This window comes from Gavialis gangeticus, unplaced genomic scaffold, assembly GCF_001723915.1.
Source record: "Gavialis gangeticus isolate Ggan-Ray unplaced genomic scaffold, GavGan_comp1, whole genome shotgun sequence".
NCBI classification, from domain to species: Eukaryota; Metazoa; Chordata; order Crocodylia; family Gavialidae; genus Gavialis; species Gavialis gangeticus.
This window is the reverse complement of record NW_017728973.1, coordinates 4,741,038-4,763,918: the sequence shown is the minus strand read 5'-3', so window position 1 is coordinate 4,763,918 and position 22,881 is coordinate 4,741,038. Positions and strand designations below refer to the sequence as shown.

The following is a 22,881-nucleotide window of genomic DNA, read 5'->3' as shown; positions in this document are numbered from 1 at the left end:
ATAGCATGAGGAAGGCCACTATAAGGGTCAGCTTTGCACGGAGTAGGAGGGAATCGTCCTTCCCATCTGTAATACCTGTGATTCTACATGGAGTTGTACCCAATGACCAAAGTCCAGTATGGAAGGCTAGGAAATGAAACTGGAAAGGGAACTAACAGCTTAAACCAAAGCCTTCAGGAACAGCTGCTGATTTTTGTAGGTTGATAGATTTTAAAGGCCGAAAGAAACAGCTCTGAATGCCTACCCCATTCCTGTGTTCCACAGGCCCTGGGTGTTCACTCAGATTTCTGGAGTGGAAGGAAGTACTCTGTCCAACCAAATATTTAGGTAACCTTACACTTGGGATGACCCGCCTACAGACTTGACACCACAGCCTAATTGTCAAAGGGTACAAAACCCTCAGAGCTGAAATCCAGGTTTTCATCACTTGTAGGAGAGGAATCAGTGTGTCAATCACCACACAAAAGGGAGTCCGCCATACCCCCTCACACTTCTTGGCCTTTTGGCTTGGAAATGAAAAAGTGGGTTTTTAAAACGAACTAGATAAAATTCCACACACAAGATGTTCCAATCACAGGGAGGCATTACATGAAATTCTCAAGAGCGAGTTAGACAGATATTGCCTGGGATGGCTTAGTCAGGGATGATCCTGCCCTGAGCAGGGAGCTGGAGTAGATGACCCTCAGGTCCCTTCCAGTCCTACTCTCCTATGATACTATGATTCAAATGGAGAGGTATGGGCATCAAACCCACACCTCCAAAGCACAAACTTCTGTTGCCAGAGCTAAGACACACCCCCTTCCTTAACTCAAGGCTGTGGCATACTCAGTAGCATCTCTGTGATCTGGCCACTAGAGGAGGGCAGAGAGTCAGCATAATAGCCTGGATCATGGTCTGAGCTCATGTTGGCTCAGTCAGGATCTCTATCTAGACTGCACAGGATCAGGCTTCCTGGTAATCTGACATGTCCCCTCCTGTCTTCTACCCCCACAGTGTACTCAAGAGATAAGAACAGAACAGCAATCTACCTCAGAGCCGTAGGTCTGCGCAACATGGCACAGCATGAGGAAGGAGATGTCAAACAGCAGGGCCCGGACTGAGGCCGCCTTGGCTGGGGAAGGAGAAGCACAGCCATTATTACCCTGGCACCAAGGCAAGTTTTTAGGACAGAGGGGGGCATCTGTGATCACTGCTGGAGGTAGAACATCCCCTGTTTTGTTACAAGAGGCACTTTCTAACCCTGGCTCACGCAGTGCCTTCTCCCTCAAGGGCTATTGTTCAGGACTCAGGACCCAGTGGGATGCTATCAAGTGACTGCTCCCCAGTGCCACCACATCAGAACGTGCTGTCATGCTCAGGGCAGTGCCAACACAGCTCAGCTCTCCTACACGTCAGACCCACCCAAGTGACCAAGATATCAATAGCCTGATGGCCACAGAACCCTTCCTTAAGGCACACACCCTCCTCAAAAACTCTTACCCCAACATCTCCCCATGACACCACTATGCTACCAGGCAGCTAAAACTTCCTTTCCTCCAATGGAAGGTCAGTGCATTGAAGATATTTAATCATATGCAAATACATTCAGAATCCTTATCTTGGTTTCTGTACTCAGACATCATCCCTTCCAAAGTGGGAGTCACTATAGGGCATTGTTAGCAAACTAATCTCCCTTCTGGACCCCAGGGATTTGGGGTAAGGGAAAGAAGGGGTCATTCTTTCCCCCAAAGCACACCCACCCCCTGAACAGTGTAAATTAGCTGGGGGGCAAAGCCAGGGGCTGCACCAGAGCATGCACGTGCTCAGTGAGAGGATAAAGAGCCCTAGTGAGCACTGCAACCTGCTGCCTTGAATCAATGCCCCCTTGTGCAGGGATCCTATGCTGGCAGTGCCTGGTACAGTGCTCCCTATTGTTATGGTACAGTAGACAGAGCTCTGCATTAACTCCATCATAGCCAGTACATTCAATCTAAGGGCCTGGGCACAGGGCCCGACACCTGGCATGAAAGGACTGTATGGTTCATACTGTAACTTAACACACAGGCAGACTTACAGCCTTCTCCACTGATGTGCTTGGTGAATTCATTCAGCCTAGAGAGAAACAGGGAAAGAAGCAATAAAGCATTAGATGCAGCAGATTTGGCCTCTGCTGCTAATGAAACTGAAGCCCCTTTTCATTCCCATAGCAGGGAGAGAGGCCGGGCAAACTACCCAAGAACAGTGCCCCATACCAACAGCCTCAACTCCTGCTTGCCAGGGCAGCTGGGTGCCAGGAAGCTAGTCAGACCTTTGACCCACTTTCCAAACAGGGCTGGTGTCTAACTTGCCAGTTCTGACCAACTCCTTTCTCTCAGCTGTCTCAATAGGCATGCCCCCTTCTGAAGACAGAAGGAGCAGGGGAAGCTTGTTGCTAAGGCACTGGGCTATAACTCAAGTGATCTAGGTTTGGTGCCCAGCTCTGCTAACACCCCCTCTGTACAACCTTGGGAAAGGCACTTCTCTCCAGATCTCCTTTCTCTACTGCATAAATAGGGATGGCAACATTTGCCTTTGTCTCATCCATTTAAATACATGGGATAAGTGTGGGAACACAGACAATTACCATGAGCATCTGATAAGCAGCAAGTCCCTGCCTACTGTTAGCTCATGCTAGGTAGTCTTTGTCCACCCCCTAAATAGGCAGAGGGTGAGAAGGGAAAATGAAGGCTCAGAGAGGGGAGACTGTCTCAAGGACACACAGCAAGTTAACAACAGAGCTGGGAATGGAACCCAGCAGCTCAGGTTCCTTAATCTCCCTCCCTCCTGGACCACCCTGTCCCTTGACCCGGCTTAGTAAGAGCTACTACATCAACTAGCTTCCTAGACAGAACCACCACCATCAACGCCCAGCACCACCCTGCAGTTCTAACCAGCTGTAGCTACCCTTAATGCACAGATCAGAACAGTGCTCCTGTACTGCACCAACCAAGCCTCCTGTGGCACCTTGCTGGTCATGCTCTCCTCTTGTGGCACATGAAGGCTTTTTAATCACATCTTCCGGGGTGTGGTGTGTGAAAGTGAGACTGGACACGCCTTCTGGACAACAGTTTGCCTAAGAAAGTAGGGGGCAAGACTTGATGGCCAAAACGCCCCGCCCAGTCCTGTGTTCCTATATCTTAGAATTGCTCCCCATCCTGCCACCTAGGGAAAACATGTTACTGACCCAGTGCCTGCATTCATTTATGCTACAGTGGCAGGGGCAGGTTGATTCTGTGCCTGGGTGGTATGTTTCCATCCCAGGATGAAAATGAAAACTCCATAAAGGGATCTGAGCTTTCTGCAATGCCATCCATTTCCAGAGGCTGATGAAAAGCAGCAATTAAAAGCATGTTCCCAAAGCCCTGTGGGGGGCTGCATTCCCACTGCCAGCTGAGACAGATGTGCAGTCAGAACCTACTGTGCCGCTCTTCCCCAGAGCATACAAGGAACAGAGAAAACTGATCCAGCTCCGAAAACATCTTCTGGATGTCTAAAGTCACCTGCTTCCTCCTTCCTTTGGCTCATAGAGAAGTGAAGTCAATGGAATACACATGCTACACCGCTTGCCTGGGCAAACCTGCTTCCATCAATGACCCCCCAGAGGACATCATCTCTGCAAACTCACTTGATGAATTTTCGAGCAAAAGATTTCAGCTTCCCTGTCGCTGCTGCCGCAGCCAACAACAGATCCAGGCTCTTCCCAGACAGCATGTGGCCCAAGACCCCTAGCAGCCCCTCAGGAGATTTGGAGTGATCTGCATCCATGGTCTAGCAAATAAAAAAGAAAGTAGAGAGAAAGCAAATCAATGTAACATAGCATGAGGAAGTAGCTTTGCAGCTCTAGACACAAATGGAGCTTCCTGAGTGGCTGGTGATGATTTCACAAGGAGGTCTGTCATGATCCAAACTGGCCTAGCCCTGATCTACATAAAAAATAGAGAATGGTTACAGTAGCTCAGCCACCACCCAAAAACAGCTGTAATTACCCATAAGCTACCACTTGCAGAGGCTTAAGTGAGACTGATTGAACAAAATGTACTACGGCTTCAGAAGCTCAGGTAAAGCTGCTGCCATAACAATGCATCTACTTGAAAGAACTTGGAGAAAGGCAAGCAAAGTGCTCCCTAGATACAGGCCTAATTCATACAGCTAATCCAGATCTGGCTGTTCTAATATGCTGCACAGGGGCAGCAACTCCAGGTGCAGTTAATGGGATGGCTCAATCTGGGGAAAAGCCCTTCAATTCTTTCAGCTGGATAGAAACAAACAGGGTGGCAGTCAATAACAGAACATGGGACTGCTGGATACTGACTGCTGCTGCTGCTCAGCCCATCCCCAAGACTGACTAGAAGCAGTTCCCTTTTCTCACAACAGCCAGGGAGAACCTGGAGTGTTAACAACCACTGACTGAGTTGCAAGGAGATCCGACAGCAGAAGGTGATCAGATGACGACAGGGTCTCAGAGAGCTGGGAACACTGAACAGCAGGTCATTTACCTTCAGGATGTTGGTGACAGTGGGCTCAGCTCTGAGGATGAGTCCTGGGTTGGGCTGGATGTTGGCGTTCTCTGCTGATTTCAAACGGGGGGCATGCTCCCGGTCAGCCGTCCTGACATTTCACATCCAAGTAAGAGCGGGAGTCAGAGAGTGGAAGCCTCCACACCTTCCTCCCCCTCCTCAGAGGACTGAGCAGCACCTGCTCTTTACACAACCTCCCGTTAGCCTGCAATCCCCCATACCCTAAAGAAAATGTGCCTTTATCCTAAGAAGGTCAGGATGTAAACACAGCCCTCCACCCCACCGCCTCACAGAGGGCAGTCAAAACAGACATGCTCCCTATGTAGAGGTTCCAGTAGATTGGAGTAGAAGACAGTACGAAAGATACCAAGAAGACCCTGTCCCATACCCATGCCCCCTCAGTGCCCTCCTCACATATCAGCAAAGGCCTGCCTACTCAGCCTAGATCTCTTGGCTCTCCAGGGATGTCTACAGTGCGTCCCAAGTGAAACTAGGCACACTGCTGAGAAATAAGGTTCGCCAACTGTATGCAAATTGGGTCTCAATTTGTAAACTACAGGCTGGTGAGGCTCTAGTAGTATGCCCCAGCAACATGCTCAGCCTTCCTGACTTGAGGACCCAAGCACAGTGGTGGGGTGAGATCAGGGGCCATGTCAAGCTCTGCAAATTTGTAAGCCAGGGTGCAGACAGAGTGGACATGGTTTATCTGGACCATGGTGTAGACAACCCCCCTTGCTCCTCCTCCATCAGCAGCACCTTCTTCAGGGTTCTGTTGACTACAGAGATCATACCTGGCCCTTTAACTCAGAGCTGACAGGACAGTCCTTTACCTCGGGAAATGAATGATAACAAGGGCAGGCTGCTATCAACATTCCCTGAGCTACCAGGAATTTTATATGAGGACTCCAAGACCAGCAAAGCTGAGGACCTACCTTTTGGCAGTCAGATTGGTCATGTTGGTCTCTGACAGCAGCCCCTGTTTGCTACATTCTTGAAGGAGTAGACTGGTACAGTCACAGCTGGAATTGGGAGAGAAAGAAATGGGGATAAGAGGGACAAAAGCAGGAGTGTTAACACCACAAATACAGACGCGCACCCCACCCCCCAGCACTGCAATTACCCCTGGAGCTGTCAACAGGGCAGGAGTGGGGAGTAGTAATTAAACCAGAAAATGAAGTCAGGACTCCTGGGTTCACTTTCTGATTTCATAAGGCCCTCTCTGTGATTCTGGGCAAGTTACTTCTGTTGAATGGAACTGACAGTATCTACCTATGTACTTTTGAAAGAGGCTACAAAGGTTGTTTGTAAAGGGTTGGGGAAGTAACTACAGAAACAAAGAGCGTCATTAGCATATGACTTAACCAAAGATTGGTATTAAACACTTGCTGCTGATTTGAAGAGCAAGAGGAAATGAGGCATGCAAAATTTGGGGCGAGAAAAGCTATCATCCCCAGCTCATCAACCATGAGCAAGAACTATGTCAGCAGGTACCAAACACCTGCTTGAGAGAGAAGAACAAAACCAAACACCTGTTACCATGCACACAGAGCTGCGTTAGTTGTTCTGCCACAGATCCAGGCATGTAGAACCCAGTGATTGAAAATACACCAGGATCCAATTTTTAATATAAAATTTTATGAAGGGAAGAAAAAACAAATCTTCAGGCTGGTTTATTCATTATGAGCTGTTTGTGTCTTCCAGCATGTGGAACATGGTGTTATGACCACACCACAGCAGCACAACAGCTCTCAAGGGAGTCCATTCATTCCCCACAACAAGTAGGAGAACGGATGGTACTGTACAAGGAGTGGAACAGTTGTGGCTTTCCACAGGTCCTGGTGCCTACCCCGTAGTCAGGCCTGAACACATGAAGGGCACAATGCGAGGAAAGAGATCTTACTTGCATCGCTGATCCGCTTTGTCTAGCAGAGGGGTGAGTTTCAACAGGAATTCAAAGGCACAGTTCACATCCTCTGTGAAATCCTGAAACCACACAAGAGGCAGGTGCGCAATCAAACTTTATTTCACTAGACACAAGAAGTTTTTTCAAAGCCACTCAGAAACCAGGACTCAAGTCTTCCTACTCAGCTACACAATGGCAAGGGATTTCATGCTGCCAGGTCAAAGTCATACTAGCCAGGCAGTACCAACAGTAGCAAAGGAACCAATTATCTTCCAGGCACCTGGGGAAGGCTGTGCAGAGAGAACCTGATAGTCAGATGCCAGCCTCCAAATGACATCCCAGCACAATATGAAAGTGACCCCCAAACACCATCAGGAGCTAAAGGGGGCCTGGCTTGACCAACTTGCATTTAAAAGTGCATTACAAGCAGAAAGTTACTGCTGGGTTTGAATTCTGCTGTGGATATCACTGTCGTTCTCTCCCCAGCAAAGAGAAAACACACACCATAATAATAAAAAAGTGCCGTCATAAATAATAGTTCATGGGAGCAACCTGCTACATGCCATGCACAGAGGCTGCCTATGCCACTTGTGGCACATGTACTGCATGTCAGCCACCCTGTGTTAGCCTCAGCCAACTAGAGCTTGGGGACATGTTGGGGAGGATCAGGGACCACAGGCCATTTCTCTGTGTCAATTACCTGCTACGTTTCATAGATTCATAGATGCTAGGATCAGGAGGGACCTTAATGGATCATAGAGTCTGACCCCCTGCCTGTGGCAGGAAAAAGTGCTGGGGTCATGTGACCCCAGCCAGGTGCTCGTCCAGTTTCCTCTCGAAGACCCCCCAAGGTACAAAAGAGCACCACCTTCCTTAGAAACTCATTCCAGATTTTGACAACCCTAAGTGTGAAGAAGTTCATTCTGATGTCCAACCTAAATCTACTCTCTGTCAGTTTGTGGCTGTTGTTACCAGAGCACCCCTTGGAATAACCAAAAACAGCAGCCACAAGCTGATAGACAGTAGATTTAGGCTGGACATCAGAAAGAACTTCTTCATGGTTAGGGGTGCCAGAATCTGGAATGGGCTTCCAAGGGAGGTGGTGCTCTCTACCACCACCTCCCTTGGGGCAGGCCCTAATCGTATCCAGTTTTATACCTCTCTTTCAGGTTACGCATGACCACAGACCCTAATGAGAGTACTTGTGTGTGCAAAACGAGGCAGGCATCAATATGTCTGCAGGATCAAGGCCTATATTTACAAAATGCCCAGTAGGCTAAAGCCCCAAACCAGCTGACCCCTCAGGGCTTCACCCTTCCCCAACCAAGCATCTACCCTGTAAGCTCTTTGGGACAGTGATCAACTGCTCCATGGTGCTTGTACAGCACTAACCACAATGGGGCCCAATCTCAACTAACCCCTAGGCACTACCATAATAAACAGCTGCCACAGCACACAGCAGGTCACACCAACCATGATCTCCACTTACCTTCTCTCCTTGGGGATATTTCTTTAGTTTAACCAGAACTTGAGGGATCTGGAGGGAAAAGAAAACTTTTCTAAATTTACATCTAGCCAGGAGGAAATGATCCCAGGTACCACAACTCCAATTTGTGCAGCACAACAGGGGCCCACAAGTCAAGGAAGAAGGCACCTGTATTGAAAAGGCTGCCACACGTGTTCACAGCTGTGATCTATCCACCCCAGGATCCTGACTCTGATAATGCCCTAGTGTCAGCTGGTCCAGAGGAAGGTGCAAGGAAACCCTCTAGAGGGCACTTACAGCACTGCACGTCAGAAGAAAGTTTCTTCCTAGCCCATCTCCTCTTCTTAGAAGCTGGCTTAGGTCCCGAAGCAGGAGGGCCTGTTTACTGGCATCAGGACACAGATTCACTCCATATCTTTCAGTTGTGATGGAGATGGCCAGGGATGAGGCATGCAGAGGGTGAATGCAAAGCCTAATTTGCTCAACCTGTTCTGGAAAAGCTAGCTGGCCTCACAAGTGTTTACCAAGAACTGGACATGAGCTGGGGGGAGGGAACTCAGGGCCATCTGCTACCAGTCACAGTGGTGAAGGAGAAAGACAGATATAACCATGTAACCTTTTGGGCAGGACACATCAGATGGAAAAAAAAAAAAGGGGACAAACCTGAGTGTTTGATATGATGCTTAACTCTCCAGGACTTGGGGGCCTTTGAGGTCCCTCCAAACCCTGTGAGTCTCAACAGCAAAATCACTTAGCCCACAGACAACACACAGCAAGCATTTTTCCCCTTACAGGGAGACAACATTCAGCCCATTTTACAGAGGGCTAAACTGAAGCACTGAGAGGAGGAGGCTATCCAGCTCACTTGGCAATTTCGGTGGAAGCACTGAGAACAGAATCAAGATCTTTGGACCCTCAGGCCTGCACTTGAGCCCCTTCACCCATCCTTTTCCCATACCAGTACAAGGAGCACAAAGACCCAGGGAGAAAAACATGAGGCACAGGGAAAGTGCAACATGACCCCCAGAATCACTTCCTGTCTGCACTGCTGAACCACTCCTTGGCTGGGTAATTAAACAAGGTCCTCCTTGCCCAGACCTATATGAAGTCAAACCAGTGTCATATCACACAAAGATACTCTTCACTAGGCTAGGACCAATCGCTCTTCCGTCCCACCATAACCCCACACAGCGAGAAACAAAGTAAGATGAAAGCTGTTCTGCAAAACAAGTAGGACTGGACTTAAAAGCAGCCCCAGACAGCAAAATTGATGTTCAGCTGGTTGTGTCAAGGGAGGCTGCCTGTGGGCTCAGCCTGAGACTGCCATCTAACACACTCCATACAGATGGGGCATGAAAAGCACCTCGAGGGATGCACAGTGGGAGAGCAAAAATAATTGCTCTGTCAAGCTTAGGCACACAGCAGGGTCCTGGAGGAAGCAGGCGATGACAGACTCTGGGTTTTAACCTGAACCTGCGTCTGGCTGACAGCTCTCAGCAAGGGTGGTGGGACAGAGGGTTACCTTAAGGAAGGTGAAAGCTGTCCATTTCAGCTCTTCTGTCCCCTCAGGGGACTCTATCAGGCCCACAAAGCAGGCTTTCCAGATCTCCAGTACAAAGAGAGGTGAGGGAATACGCTACAAAGGAAAAAATCTCAGTCATGGAGTGTCTAGTGCATGTGACCCACACCTAATATATGTACTACAACATGGGTTGTCATCAGCAAGGAACGCATCAACCTCTCAATTTAATATACAGTTACAGAAGTAAACCCATTTACTGAAAGTAAGGGTAGAAACATGTTGCATTTGTGCTGCTACAATTTTTACAGAAGTACAAATGTCAAGCAAACAGACATCGCTACTTTTGTCACGCCATATCAGAGGTGCCACAAAAGGTACTAAGAAATTGTGGCATTTTATTCCAGCCAATGTCTATTTGTTCTGTGGCAGAGGAGTGTGGGCAGGTGTTCCAAGGACTTAAGGGACCCAATCCTGAGCACCCTGAGTAGGACTGGGCTCCTCAAGCCCATGGAGCATCTGCCAGCCCTACCCCAGGGCACAGCTCTGTAAGCAGGTAAAGCCTGGATGAGTCCTGGCATGGAGGCATGGAACCCAGGCAATTCTGGGTACCCCATGCCTCCACAGCTGGACCCATATGACCCCAGGTCTCCATGAGTCCTGCGCTGATCCATGCCTCACACAGAGACACAAATCAACCTGAGTCCCAGGGGGAGAGCAACAGGTGGAAGGCAGGTGGTCCATGACAACCTATGCTTCCATGCAGAGATCCGCACTGACTGTGCCCCAGCATAAAGTACAGATCAGCATAGATCTCAGTGCAGGGTTGAATGGGAGTTGGGGAATCCTTGGCACCTCATGCCTCCATGCCAGGACCCACATTGCTCGAGGCAGAGGCACAGGTCAGCATGTGAAGGATCCTCATGTGAAGGCACAGGGCACTGGGGATTCCCCAGCTCCAGTGCCAGGACTCGCGCTGACCCATGCCTCATGCAGAGGTATGGGTCAGCACAGGACCTGATTCAGGGCAGCAAGAAACCCAGGGAATCTCCAGGCAAGAGAAACACAATGCCCCATGTCCCACATCAGGCAGGGGATCCAATGCAGGACATGGGGTGATCTGCTTGTCACCTAATAAAGCAGATCAGTGGAGACAGGACATGTCCCACTACAACTGATCCACTTCAGTTAATCTGTTTCTACCCTAAGAGTAGACCCCCGAAACCTTTCTGGACCTGATGCAGCCACTGGGAATTCCTGGGTCTATGGGAAAGTTGTGCAAGGATGTAATTTCCCTACATTTCTGAGCATAGTTATGAGGCAGCACTGGTCTTGCTCCCTCTTCATGGAAGCTGGCCACAGAAGGGAAGTGACTTGCCCAAAGTTACACTCAGGCTCTGTGCCAGAAGCCCTTGGTTTACCAAGCCATGTCAAACAGCACAGCAAGGTCACAGGCTGCTGTCTACTGTACCTGCATCCTCTTCACCATCATTAGCTGCTCCACCAGAGGCTGAGTCTCCCCTGTGAGGTTCATGGTTCCCTCAAGCAGCACCACAGCATGGATGGTAGGGAAGCCAGTTTTGTTCAGCTGGTCTGAGTGGGCTGAGAGCATGGTGGGGATGCTGCACAAGAATAATGGAGGCACGGGATCAGAGGATTGGAAAGACAAGGGGAGATGTTGAGGCATCACAGGGAAGCATCTGCCACCCTTGACCTGAGTCATTAGACTCTAAATAACCCCAACACCACTGCAGCGTCTGAGTCAGGATGGCCTAGGACCCTGGCATTAGCCTTTGGCTTGTGAGGTTCTGGCTGAGCCACAGAATTTTAACCTCCTGGGCACTAGCCTGTTTCCAAGGGTTGGCTGCCATGGAGGATATTACTGCAGAATATGAAAAGATTTGGATTCACAGCATTATTGCTCTTGCTCTCAACTTTCCCATGCAGACAAGACCCATGAGAGAGGGCAGGTGCTACTATGGGGTAGCAGAAAGTCTATAGCTGCCAGCCACTGGAAGGGGTAGTGGCTACTTGGGACACCCCTAGAACAAGCCCCACCTAGCACTGTATATTTTGCCCTCCAAAGCCAAGAACCTTTCTTTCTTTCTCCCCTCAATCTACCAGCTCCCAAACACTACCTCAAGTCATCAACCAAATATAGGGAGGAGTAGAGCTAGGCCAGGAAGCCAGTGGGCACAGAAGATGCCTGGAACTGTTCAGAAGGCTTTCTGGCCATCAGTACAGGCAGGAAGGCAGTCTGGAAGAGTTAGAGCAGAATACCCCTGTAGCAGCAGGGAGCTGCTCTGGGGTGTGCCAATGCCAGCATCTCACTAGTGCAAGGGTATTCTCAGACCTAACTCCTGCTGTCTCAGGCAACAGGGAGATCACAGAAAAGGAAGCTCTAATGCAGAGGGAACATGGACAGACACCAGTTCTTAACTCCCCATGGACATGGAAGACAAAATCATTGGACTACCTCTTGATCAGGGAGATGCATTCATCTGCCTGGCTCCGGAGCTGGGGACTGTTGAGGCTGTTCAGATTCTCCCCCAGTTTGACTAGGGATTGCTCCACCGTGCTCCATGATGCTGGATTGGGAAAGAGAGGAGACCTTTCAATGTTAGAATGCCAAAGGAGAATCCCTGAAGGTTTGCATTAGGGCAAGGACAAAGAGGTATCCTAACTCAAGACACGATTCTTCCAGGAGCTCTAGAGAGGTAGTCAAGACCACCTGGGTTTCAGCAGGAACTGGGCACCTTGGCAAATCCCACCCAAAATCTGCATTGCAACAAAGCAGTTAAAGAGCAGTTTGGCCATGCACAGCCCCCTGCTGAGGTGCCTCAAGGAGGACTGCAAAGGAAGGGAGCTCATAGTCAGTGTTGTCACCAGTCTGCAGGAGTCATTTTGCAAGGAACAGCTCACCCAGCCTTAATGCCAACACCATTCATCTTCCAAGGGCAATGCAGACAGGAGGGGAGACAGCGTGGGCAGCAGGAAGCCAGGGAGTAGGTGGTTACAGTGATTGAGATGGAAAACGAATGGGTGTTTGAGCTGCAGGGACAGAGAAGGCAAGATCATGCCAGGATGGAGGAAACAGACACAGGAGGGTTTGGGCAGGCAAGCGAAAGCAGAGGGGCTAGAGAGGGAAAGATCCTCTGATCACAGGCTTCAGTAACAGAGAACAGTGGAGTCAGAAAGCAGCGATGAAGGAAAGAGAAGCAGAGGAGGCCATGAGCATAGCACAAGTTGAAACAAGGGGCAGGACCAATGGGGCTCACACCCACAAGACATACATGTCTCCTCAAGCTTGGCAATGTGGATCAGGGCCCTGTTCTTCATGCTGTCCAGGATCTTCTCCAGCCTCTCCAGGCACATCTTAAGCTGGTTCTCAGCAGCTGCTTGGTCCAACATCTCTTTGAACTTCTCCGTGTAGAAGGCCGCACAGCGCAGCAGCCAGTTGAGAGCGCTCATGAGGGCCCGGCATAAGCCAATGCACTCTTCTGCTTTGCCGTGACAGCTAAGAAAAAAAACACAGGAAACAAAACAGGCTTTGTATGTCTCATTATCAGACCTCCCTCTTTATCCACTGGCGAGGCCTTAAAGGGTCCTCATCACTCCTTATCAGTGCATTTATCCTTAAAGTTCCCATGTGAGGCAGGGAGGGCTGAACCACAGGTCACAAGGGAACTCGTGACAAGCTGGGAAATTGAACCAAGACCCCTAATCCCAGCCCTAAGGACCATCCTCCCTTCCAGGCTCCTCCTATTCACTTCAACTGAAACATGGCTGAAATTGATCAGATTTTTTTTTATCATTTCTTTCACCCTTCAGCTTGTTTGCTGCTCCATCATGCTTAGAACATCCAGCACATCTGAAAAATCTCACCCCGCAGGCTCCTCCCAGCCCTTCTGGTCTCTTAATTAAAAGAGAAACTTTCCAAGCCCCCAATCAAATTATCTTGCTAAAAGTAATCAGCATTGATCACCACCCTGTCAAAAGGTGAATGTGCTCTCCCACTACAGCACAAATCTTTTGGTCCCAGAAGTTTAGATCAAATTAAAGAGAAAATCAAATTCACCAGGGATTGGATTAAGTGGCAGGCTTTGTATTTGGCCGGTGGTAGCTGCTTGTCAACATCTGTGACAAATTAATATTCACTGCTCCAATTCTATTTGATTAAACAGAAGGGCTTCCATACTTTCCTTCCTAACTCCCAGCTCACTCCCCTGTAGGCTTTATACTCAGCAATTGTGCCTGCTCCTTTAAAAGGGGTTCTTCTGGGTTTTAAGGTGAGATGCAAGACACTGGGGTATTTTACAAACTGTGTAGCGCCCAACACACCATCCACACTTCCCCCCTTACTGCACCCAGCGTCCTAGTAAACACCTCCTGAATAGCAATAAAACATAATGACTCCAGGCTACGTGACTCTGGTCTAAGACAAGAATAGCATGGAGTGCTGTAGGCCGGGGCTGCAAAATACAGAGCAGGGTGCGCCCACTCCTGGACCAGCAAAGCAAAGGATACTGCAGGTGAAGGACTGAGGCCCTCAGGCTTCCAGGCTTATGCCCAACTCTCGCTATTGAATTCAAGAAGAAATCTTTCCTTGATGACAGGTTATCCCATTACTGTAAATTGCTTGGTTTCCCACACACTCCTATAAAGCAGGCATTGGTCCCAATCACAGCTGGGATACTAGGCTCCATAGGCCACTAGTTTGATTCAGTCTGGCACCATCTATGCTTCCCGTATGTTCAGCCCTTTTTGGGGGAGTCCATTAAGGGGCACAGGCAGAGCTGAGGGAGATAACCTCCTGATTCTCCTATACTCAATGCTTCCAATCCAGCAGCACGATCAATCTTTCCCAATGAAGTCTGCCCTACCAGCTCCTAGCCATCAAAAACCAAGTGAGGTACAATAGAACAGTAGCACCGTACCTGAGCCGATCACAGAACATATCCATAATCTCCAGCAGTGACTGCACACAGAGATCTCGGGAGAAGTCATCGAACTATGACATAGGGACAAAGAGCAATTTTAAAATCAAGTGCAGTGAGCACAAATTTCAGGTGTTTTTTTTTAAAAAAAGACCCATATGAAACCCGTGTAAATTGCTGTGGGCTTGGGAAGCCACTGCTTACATGACTTGTGCAGGCAGCTAGTTCAACAACACAGGTACAGAACAGGTCAGTGTTTCTCAACTGGTGGGTCAGGACCTCCAGCAGGGTCACAAAAGGCCATGGAAGGGTTGCAACAGACTGGAAACTTTATGACAATCAAAGCGAAAACAATCCTCTTTGTGTATCCCTCCCTTTAAAGGCCAAGTGCTCCCAGTCAACTTCTCAAAACCCAAGACTACTGAATATTGGACGTATATTTTACTCTTATATTCAGGATAAATGGATGAGGGATGTAAGACTGACTGACTGAGCAAGAGGCTGCCAACCTACAGTGTGGACACACTAACCAAGTCTATCCCCACAGCCACCTGCAGTCTTTCATAATTGCCACACCTCTGGTCCCCACACCTCAGAAAGGATATAAGAACTAGAAACTGTACAAAGAAGGGCAAAAAGGATTAGTGATAGTATGGGGCTTCCACATGAGGACAAATTAAAGAGGTTAAGCCTATTCAGTTTAGAAAAGGGATGATTGAGGTAGGACATGATAAGGATTTACAAAATACCTAGTGGTGAAAAGAAAGTAAATAGGGATTTATTATTTACTGTCTCTTAGAATACAAGAACTAGCGGGTCACAAAATGAAACAATAGGTAGTAAGTCTGAAACAAACAAAAGGAAGTACTTTTTCCCCCCCTTACTGCACCCAGTGTGTCACTTAAGTGTGGAACTCATTGCCATCAGAGGTTGTGGAAGCTGACCATTTAGCCAGATTCAAAAATGGACTGGACAAATTCCTGGAGGAATAGGAGCATCAGTAGCTATTGAGCATGGGAGTTAGGGGTACAGCCTTAAAATCTGAACTTCCTAGACCTTCTGTGCTGGAGGCTGCAAGACAGAGGAACAATGGAAAAAACTCTGGTCATACCCAGTTCACTCTCCCTTTCAGCATCCGCTCTCTGCCACTGTGTGACAAAATATACTGGGCAAGACGGACCTACTGTCTGACCCACTACGTGGCAGTTCTTATGTTCTCGTGCCACTGCTCACACATATCACCCCAGCACTGCAACATGCTTCCCAGAATAAACAAATAAAAACACCCTAGCCAGATTGACAGCCAGGCTTTTTGCTCAGCAGCTCCAATGGTTCAGTGGGAGGTGCTGGGTGTCTACTGTTCATAAAAATCTGTTCCTTCAAGTGGGACACTCCATTTCAATTACACCAACTAAGATACAAGCCTTGGTTTCCATCTACAACACTGTGTTTATGTTGAGGGTTGCCTTCACCCCTAAGAGCTCTGTAGACCATGAGACACATGAGTTAGCATGTAGCTGTAAGTCCTAACACATGAGTAACAGGCCTGCTACACTTTTAAACCTGTCACAGCAGAATATATAGAGAAAATTTCCTTAAGAGTATGCAAGGAGGTCTCTTTCCATTGATGGCAAAAAGCTCATTCTCCATAAAGGAGAAGGGAAATGCAAGTCCATGTGATCACTGCTGACTCAGCAAACAATGTCATTTTCCACTTGGCCTATATCTGGCAGGAGTCACAGGGACAGAAATGGTTACACAGATTGTGAGTAAAATGAAAGAGAGCATCTGTCAAGACCTACCTTGCTGATGGCTGTCAGGACAGTAGAGTAAGACACCATCTAAACATGACACAAAACCAGAATAAAAACATTAGCAAAAAACATTTTTCACTGCAATTCATGTTGCCAAGGAACAGCAAGGTCATTTAATGGCCATGTTAGTTGTCATTTAAAATGTGTCTCAGGCACTGACCCAACACAAATTTAAACAGACATTTTTAGGTGATCACTGATTTGTTTTGCACCAACTTTACATCAAACATCACTGAGTAACAAGCTAAAGAAATGAAGGATTGGTAGCAGCTGAGGATTTCTCTAGAGGGCAAGGGATCTCTAACCTCTCCTGTATATGCACTTCAGCTTCAATTGCACATTTTTTAAAGGAACTTTCTGGCCTGGGGCATAAACTATACAAAGGAACCCTCTGCTGTCATCCCCTCACAGAGGAGAGAGGTGTGACAGGACAATCAGAGGACAGGAGCTGCAGACAGAAAATCCTGAGTTCTGATCCTGCAGTTCTGGAAATGTCACTTAACCTTTGAGTCTTGGTTTCCTTAGGGTAATACCCTTAATTTGGGGTTAGGAGAATTAATTCAGTAGTGCCTATAATCCACTCTGGAGACAAACTCTGAAGGTAGGCAGTATTGTTACCTGGGAACTGATGGCATATTTCAGGTAAGACAAGATCAGTGGGTTGGGCGATGGGCCGATCATGGCCTGTTCGAGAAGAGCTTCTGCAATGAAATAACGAGGGCTGTGAGCTTCCAGTTCAGCAAACACACACTTGCTCACTTTCAATAACTTCCCACAGGCCAAAAAAAGGCAAGGAAAATCTTGCTGATGGTGAAAATTTAGCACAAAACCTCCTTGAAATTAACCAAATCCCAAATTTTCCATTCCCAGTAGTGTATGGTAGTAAATAATTTAGGAGGTGTAAAGCATCCTGCTGCTAACTCAGCTCTCACAGAGAATCATTGGCCAAAATGGACCCTAGTGTGTTAAAGTTGCTTTTGTCTTCACAGTCCCTAGCCTGAGACAGAAAGCCAGTGATTCCAGAGACAATCAGGCTGCTTTACCTGAGTGACTTCAACTACAGGTACTTTGGGGTTGAACTCTGCAGGACAGGCAAGCATCCCTAACACTGAAAAAGTCCATGCACTTTTGGCACACATTCTCCCTTGGCTGTCCGCCACAGCCTGGCCCTGGCAAGCTCGAGGGCGCAGTATACGTCCTATCTGCTCAGTCAAGCCGTTAATTGACCGTTAGAACCACAGCAATGGAGCACGGGAACAGCCTCATGAAGGCAGCCCCCTATGCCGCAGCATGTCCTTTAATTAGTTCAAGGCACCCGGACACCAGAGGCGGACACTGCCATTAGGGACTCACTAAATAAGTACAGCCACCACTTCCTCAGAAGGAAGCCACTTCAAGGGATGGCACCAGCTCCAATCCACAGACAGCAATAAGTGACAAGGCAGCAAATTACAATGGCTCCTGACTCAAAGCATTGTGGTTTTTGCTCAGCTATGTCTAATACCAGGAGCTGGAGGAATTTTTCAGCTCACCCCAAAAAAGAAATGCCAGCAACAACTTTTCTCCTTCCTGTCCCAATCTCACTGGGGAGATACTCCTTCCAGTCCAGCCAAGCACTGGTACCCAGTGGCACACGTTGCTACAACTCTGCTAGGCAGTGGAACTAGGCTGACACCTGGCTGCCAGTCTTTATTTTTCCCCTTTATTGTTTGGTTTTAAAAGCCATGTCTGAACTTAAAAGGACTGTGTCTAAGCCTAATATAAGGAGATAGCTTGTAAAGGAAATCCACATTAAAACAAGGGTGATTATTGTGCCTATTCCAAATGACAAGCAAGCCCTCTCTATACTCCCCCAATCCCAGAATTACTTACATTAGGGCAGCCTGTTCAGACTTTCCTATCAAGACCAACCCCCACTCCACTAACACAGAGAAGGAAACAGTCCTTACCCTGTTCAGACTAAATAGACAAGACAGGCAATTGCAGAGGCAGGGAGGAAAGAGGCACAGAGAAGGGAAGGGGCTTGCCAAAAAAAAATCGCACAGCAGGTCAGTGGCAGAGCTGGGATTGGACCCAAAGTCTTTTGAGTGCCTTTGCCACTGCTTTTTTTTCCTTTCACTTTAAAAATCACACTCCCCTATCTCCTTGCTACTCATGCCATTCAGTTTGGTCCTCTCAATTCATAATAGGCAACTGCTGTTTCTTCAACACCATCCAATTTCTATAGACCAGTAGTTCTTAACCTTTTAAGATTCAAGCATTCAAGACATCCCTCAGAAAATGCCAGCTGTTCGTTTTCACTCATTTGTTGGCTATGGAAAAAATAATAGAGCATTTTTTCTTGTGCAAAGAACTCAGAAAGTCCACAACACATCAGAATAGTGTTAACCCTGTAGATTCCTGTTTCAAATCTCTGGTTTTATCTTGTGAATCATGTTTGTACACTAACATTGCTAAAATAGTGTGGCATCCAGCAGCACCCTTAAAATGATCTCAAGTACTCCAGGGCGCTGTGGCACGCTGGTTGAGAATCGCGACTATATGGAAACCAGGACTACACAAATTAGTTATGATGACATGGGACCAGAAGCTGCAAATCCAAGTACCTAAAGTTTAAGCTGTTACATCCAAACTTTGCCAACTACACACAAATGGCCTGATCTCCAAAGGCTTCAATGCTCACAGCTCCCTCTGAAAGCAAAGGGAGCAGGCAGCTTCTCTGTCAATGCCTCAGTCTGGATACAAAAGCCTAAATTTAGGCAACTGGGTTTGAAAATATTGACCATTGTGCCCAATCCATGTTGAATGCTTTACAGAGAAATGGGGGCCTGCATAATATTAATAAAAGCTTATCTAAGAGTCTAAAATGCAGACAAAGGAGTGGAGGCAGGAAACAAGCAGGCAAAGAGGAGTAGAAGCCTGGAATGAGGAATGTACAATGTGTGGGAGTGGCAAGGAGATAAAGCATGTATCACAGTACAACTTGGCATATAAATGAATTGTAGCACAATGATATCTGAAGGGATCCCATCACAGCAGCTGTTACTCTGGGTTACGGACGTGTAACCTGTCTATTCTTTTGTATAGAAGATCCAGTTCACACACAACGTGAAAGGTCTGTTACCCACAGCTGAGCAGAAGCTTTCAATAGTGACCCTGGACTTGGTGGAAGCACTAAATAGCATATTTCTGCACCTTTGTTTATAAACATCCCATTTCAAGTCACTAGGATTGTGAAGAAAACTTTCAAAAAAATAGTTGAGGCTGTTTATTTGCTAAAGCCTGCAGTCTGTGGCAGTGCCTCTCAGAAAAACAGGACTCTGGGTCAGTTTTGATTGCAAAAATTTGTCTTCTAAGAAAGATTTTAGCAAAAGCAAGAAAAGGATTTATACCTAGGAGAGACAGGGAGATACTGTAGCAAAGGAACACACTCTCCAAGGCAGGGAAGGGATGGAATAGCAGATGTATTACTTCCCAACTGGATCTTGCATCTGCTGTGGGAATCCAAGGAAAAAAGAGTGGAAATGGCTTTCCATCCCAGCAAGCAAGCCAGGTGAGGCTTCAAATTTAACAGCACATACCCTCTAAATAGAAGCTGATATTACAGAAGCAGCACACTTCAGAAACACCCAAGCATGGCACCACAGTAAAAATCCTAGGATCCTCCCACTTCCCAGCAGGGGCAAAATGGACTTCTCATTGATGCATTGCCCTCAGGACCTGGCTGTTGCTTTCAAAATCCTGATTTTATTCTGGCCTCTGATGAGAAGGAATAATCCTCCCACTGTTAAGTGTCCAATCAATTCCAGGGGCCCTATACTAATGCATCAATAAAGAATTTTTGAAAGCGACTGAAAACAGATATCAAGTGAAAAAGAATCCCCACCCCCTCCACTGGAGAGAGAAAAGACCAAGGGGATGAAATCGGTATGTAGGTAAGATAGAATTTCAGGATACAGGAGATCATGATACAGGAGATCCAACCATCAAAACAACAAGGATGCTCTGTTTCATTCTTAATGTTGGTTTAAATAGGGGCTTTTCCCCTTTAAAACCTCCCCTTCAAATCAGTCTAGGGCCAAGCACTTTATATTTATATAAATCTTCCCAATGCATGCTTATAGGAGAAAACCTAGCAACAGGTTACTATAATTGGCATAAGAGCCTGGCATCAGATGGGGAAGCAATGGGCCAAAGTCACGTAGGTAACCAAGAGCTGGTTACTTAGAACTACAGTGCTCCATCCACTAACCTACCCTAACTCCCTTGGCATCTGTAATAGCTCAGGTGTTATTGCAGTGAGCAATCATGAGACAGCTCTCCCATCCTACAAAGATTTAAACGCTTAATTTTTAGCATATCACTGAATTCAGCAGGGCTTAGCACATGTGTAAGTCTTTGCAGGACTACAGCTCTAAGATATGCCTACATTTCAACTGAATGCCAGCTGTATACCCAGGCTAAAATGAAAGCTATTTAGATTGGGCAACAGTAGCAAAGATTTGGCAGCCTGCATTTGTAGCAACAGAAACGCACCCCTGGCATCTCTGGCGGAGTTATATCTGAGCAGCTTTCTTGCCTATGTATCCATATCCTCACAGCTACCCAAGGGAGCATAGGTATGCCTACACCTGCTGCAACCCCACCTTTGTGGGAAGAGCAAACACATCCTCCAGTTCCAAAGGATGCTGCCGGACAGTTTTAAAGTTCTGATAAAGCTGTGGGAGAGATAACTAGGAACACATTACAACTGCGCAATTTGCTTTCCTTCACCATGCATCCACCTTGCTTGGAAGCACGCACATACCACACACAGACATTTGCACCTACACACAAGCTAAATCCTGACCTGCCAAGTTAAGTATGTCCCACGTGGCTCCTTTAGGGAAGAATTTCTTCATATTGATGGCCCACTGGTAATCACTCCACCGTTCCTTCCAGGCCTGAAGAATGGCCTGCTTCAGATTAACAACCTTCATCCTTCAGGTCTGAAAGCAAGAGGGGGAAAGGTTTGGCAGCATCATGAGAGCACGCATTTTTCACCATCCCACTTGGGGCCTCCCAGGGAATGGCATCACCTTGCACCTCTACAAAGACTCATGCATGAGCTCCTATGTTATTATTCATGCTACAGGCACCACTTACAAGGGGGCAGCACTGGCTGGTCCAAGTGGTGAGCTGAGAGGCTGAGGTCCCACTCCCAAGCTGAGGGAGAAAAGGTAGGCTCCAGGGGTGAGAACTGGGATTGGGGACAACTCGGAACTGTGAAGCCAGGGCCCCTGGAAACTACTTCCAGCCACCGGGAACAGGCAGGGCCTGGCGCTCAAGGCAGTGACCGGCCCGGACTCCTGGGTCCCTTCGCCCCCCGAGGAGGGAGCAGGCTCCTGCCAGGCGACGTCTCTTCCCAGCCCGGGGTGGGGGGAGGAAAGGGGGCCACCCCATCCCCAACCCCTCCCCCCGCAGTCGGATGCCGGGGGGGGGCCCCCACCCCTCACCTGCGAGCCCCCCAGCAGCGCAGCACAGTGAAAGCGCCTCCTGCCACCCCTGGACTACGCCATCTTAGCACCTACCAACAAGACCGCCCTTGATTGGCCGGAAGAACCCTCGAGCGCCGTGGAGCCTCCTGGGAGTTGTAGTTCTTGGGGCGTTGGAGCCTGGCAGTCGCCAATGCAGGCAGCCGGGCTGTCTGCCAGCGGGGGAAGTGAGGGGTGCGGACGTTGGGTGGGGAAAACTGAGCAGGGATTTAATTTTTTCGTCAAAAGCCCCTCAGAGTTAGAAATCCGTGGTATGAGTGACTGGTGCCTCCTGAATCTGAGGGGGCACCTGCAGAAGCTGCCGACCCTGTCAGGGGCACCAGCCCTACTGACAGTATCAGTATTGGCAGTCAGCATGGGCAGCAACCCCATCGGGGGGGTGGCATGTGCACCCCCGACCAGTCACCTATGATCCATGGTACCAGAAATCTTGCCCCCTCCTTCCTGGCTGGGCAGTGGGGCCCAGGAAAGCTCCCTGCCATCACCCAGCTCTGCCACCCCCACAACAGTGCTGCCAGGGGTATGGTAATTGTCATATCTGTACCATAATTTCAACCCTTGTAGGGATGTGTGATTGATAACAGTGAAGCATTCCAAATGTACCATAATTTTTGAGGCAGCTCATTGATACAGCACACGTAAAACCCAACTCACACTCGGAGAGTCCAAGCCAAATTTTGGACTTGCTGTCAGCACATCCTTATGACTGCTTGCCTTGAAATAAAGAAATGCTCCAACTTCGATGACCCAGTGCTCCCTCACTCACTGGTGAGTTATAGTGAGCAATATGAAGTAAATAAGTTTTATTTGCATTTTTTTCAGTGTACAATCACTTTTCTGCAAATACAATAATTTTGAGCTTCCAATACAATCATTTCATATTTAAGATCTGGCAATGCTGACATTCAGACACAAATGTTGTCAGGTGGAAGGATGGGTTTATGCAGCTTGTAGAGGGGGTATAGCTCAGTGGTAGAGTAATTTACTACAGATCAAGGTGTCCTTGGTTCAAACCCAGTTGCCCTCTTTGGGTTCAGTATTCAGGCCAGTGCATTTTTTCAACACATTCATTTGGATTCAGTTATTAAAAGCGAACTGACAAAGTTCACTGATGACACCAAACTGGGGGAACATGGTCACTATAGGGGAGCAC

The 22,881-nt window shown here is 47.9% G+C and overlaps 1 protein-coding gene across 5 annotated transcripts in view; it reads right to left on the bottom strand.

Annotated features, from left to right (window-relative positions):
* Positions 1–21,796, bottom strand: part of MED24 (mediator complex subunit 24) — a 39,068-nt gene extending 17,272 nt beyond the window's left edge. For 4 of the 5 annotated variants that reach the window (XM_019506989.1, XM_019507027.1, XM_019507007.1 and 1 more), the window contains exons 1-16: positions 21,690–21,796; positions 21,044–21,182; positions 16,813–16,895; positions 16,183–16,221; positions 14,381–14,454; positions 12,737–12,960; positions 11,920–12,031; positions 10,915–11,065; positions 9,447–9,560; positions 7,928–7,975; positions 6,436–6,518; positions 5,468–5,554; positions 4,515–4,626; positions 3,644–3,786; positions 2,054–2,091; positions 1,029–1,111 (exon numbers count right to left, since the gene is read on the bottom strand). In XM_019506989.1, the coding sequence (XP_019362534.1) occupies positions 1,029–1,111; positions 2,054–2,091; positions 3,644–3,786; positions 4,515–4,626; positions 5,468–5,554; positions 6,436–6,518; positions 7,928–7,975; positions 9,447–9,560; positions 10,915–11,065; positions 11,920–12,031; positions 12,737–12,960; positions 14,381–14,454; positions 16,183–16,221; positions 16,813–16,895; positions 21,044–21,173 (1,521 nt within the window). In that variant the 5' untranslated portion in view covers positions 21,174–21,182; positions 21,690–21,796. Of the gene's footprint in view, positions 1–1,028; positions 1,112–2,053; positions 2,092–3,643; positions 3,787–4,514; positions 4,627–5,467; positions 5,555–6,435; positions 6,519–7,927; positions 7,976–9,446; positions 9,561–10,914; positions 11,066–11,919; positions 12,032–12,736; positions 12,961–14,380; positions 14,455–16,182; positions 16,222–16,812; positions 16,896–21,043; positions 21,183–21,339; positions 21,545–21,689 lie in introns of those variants that run through there. The other variant, XM_019506998.1, reaches the window with a different exon arrangement.
* Between the last annotated feature and the right edge of the window lie 1,085 nt (positions 21,797–22,881).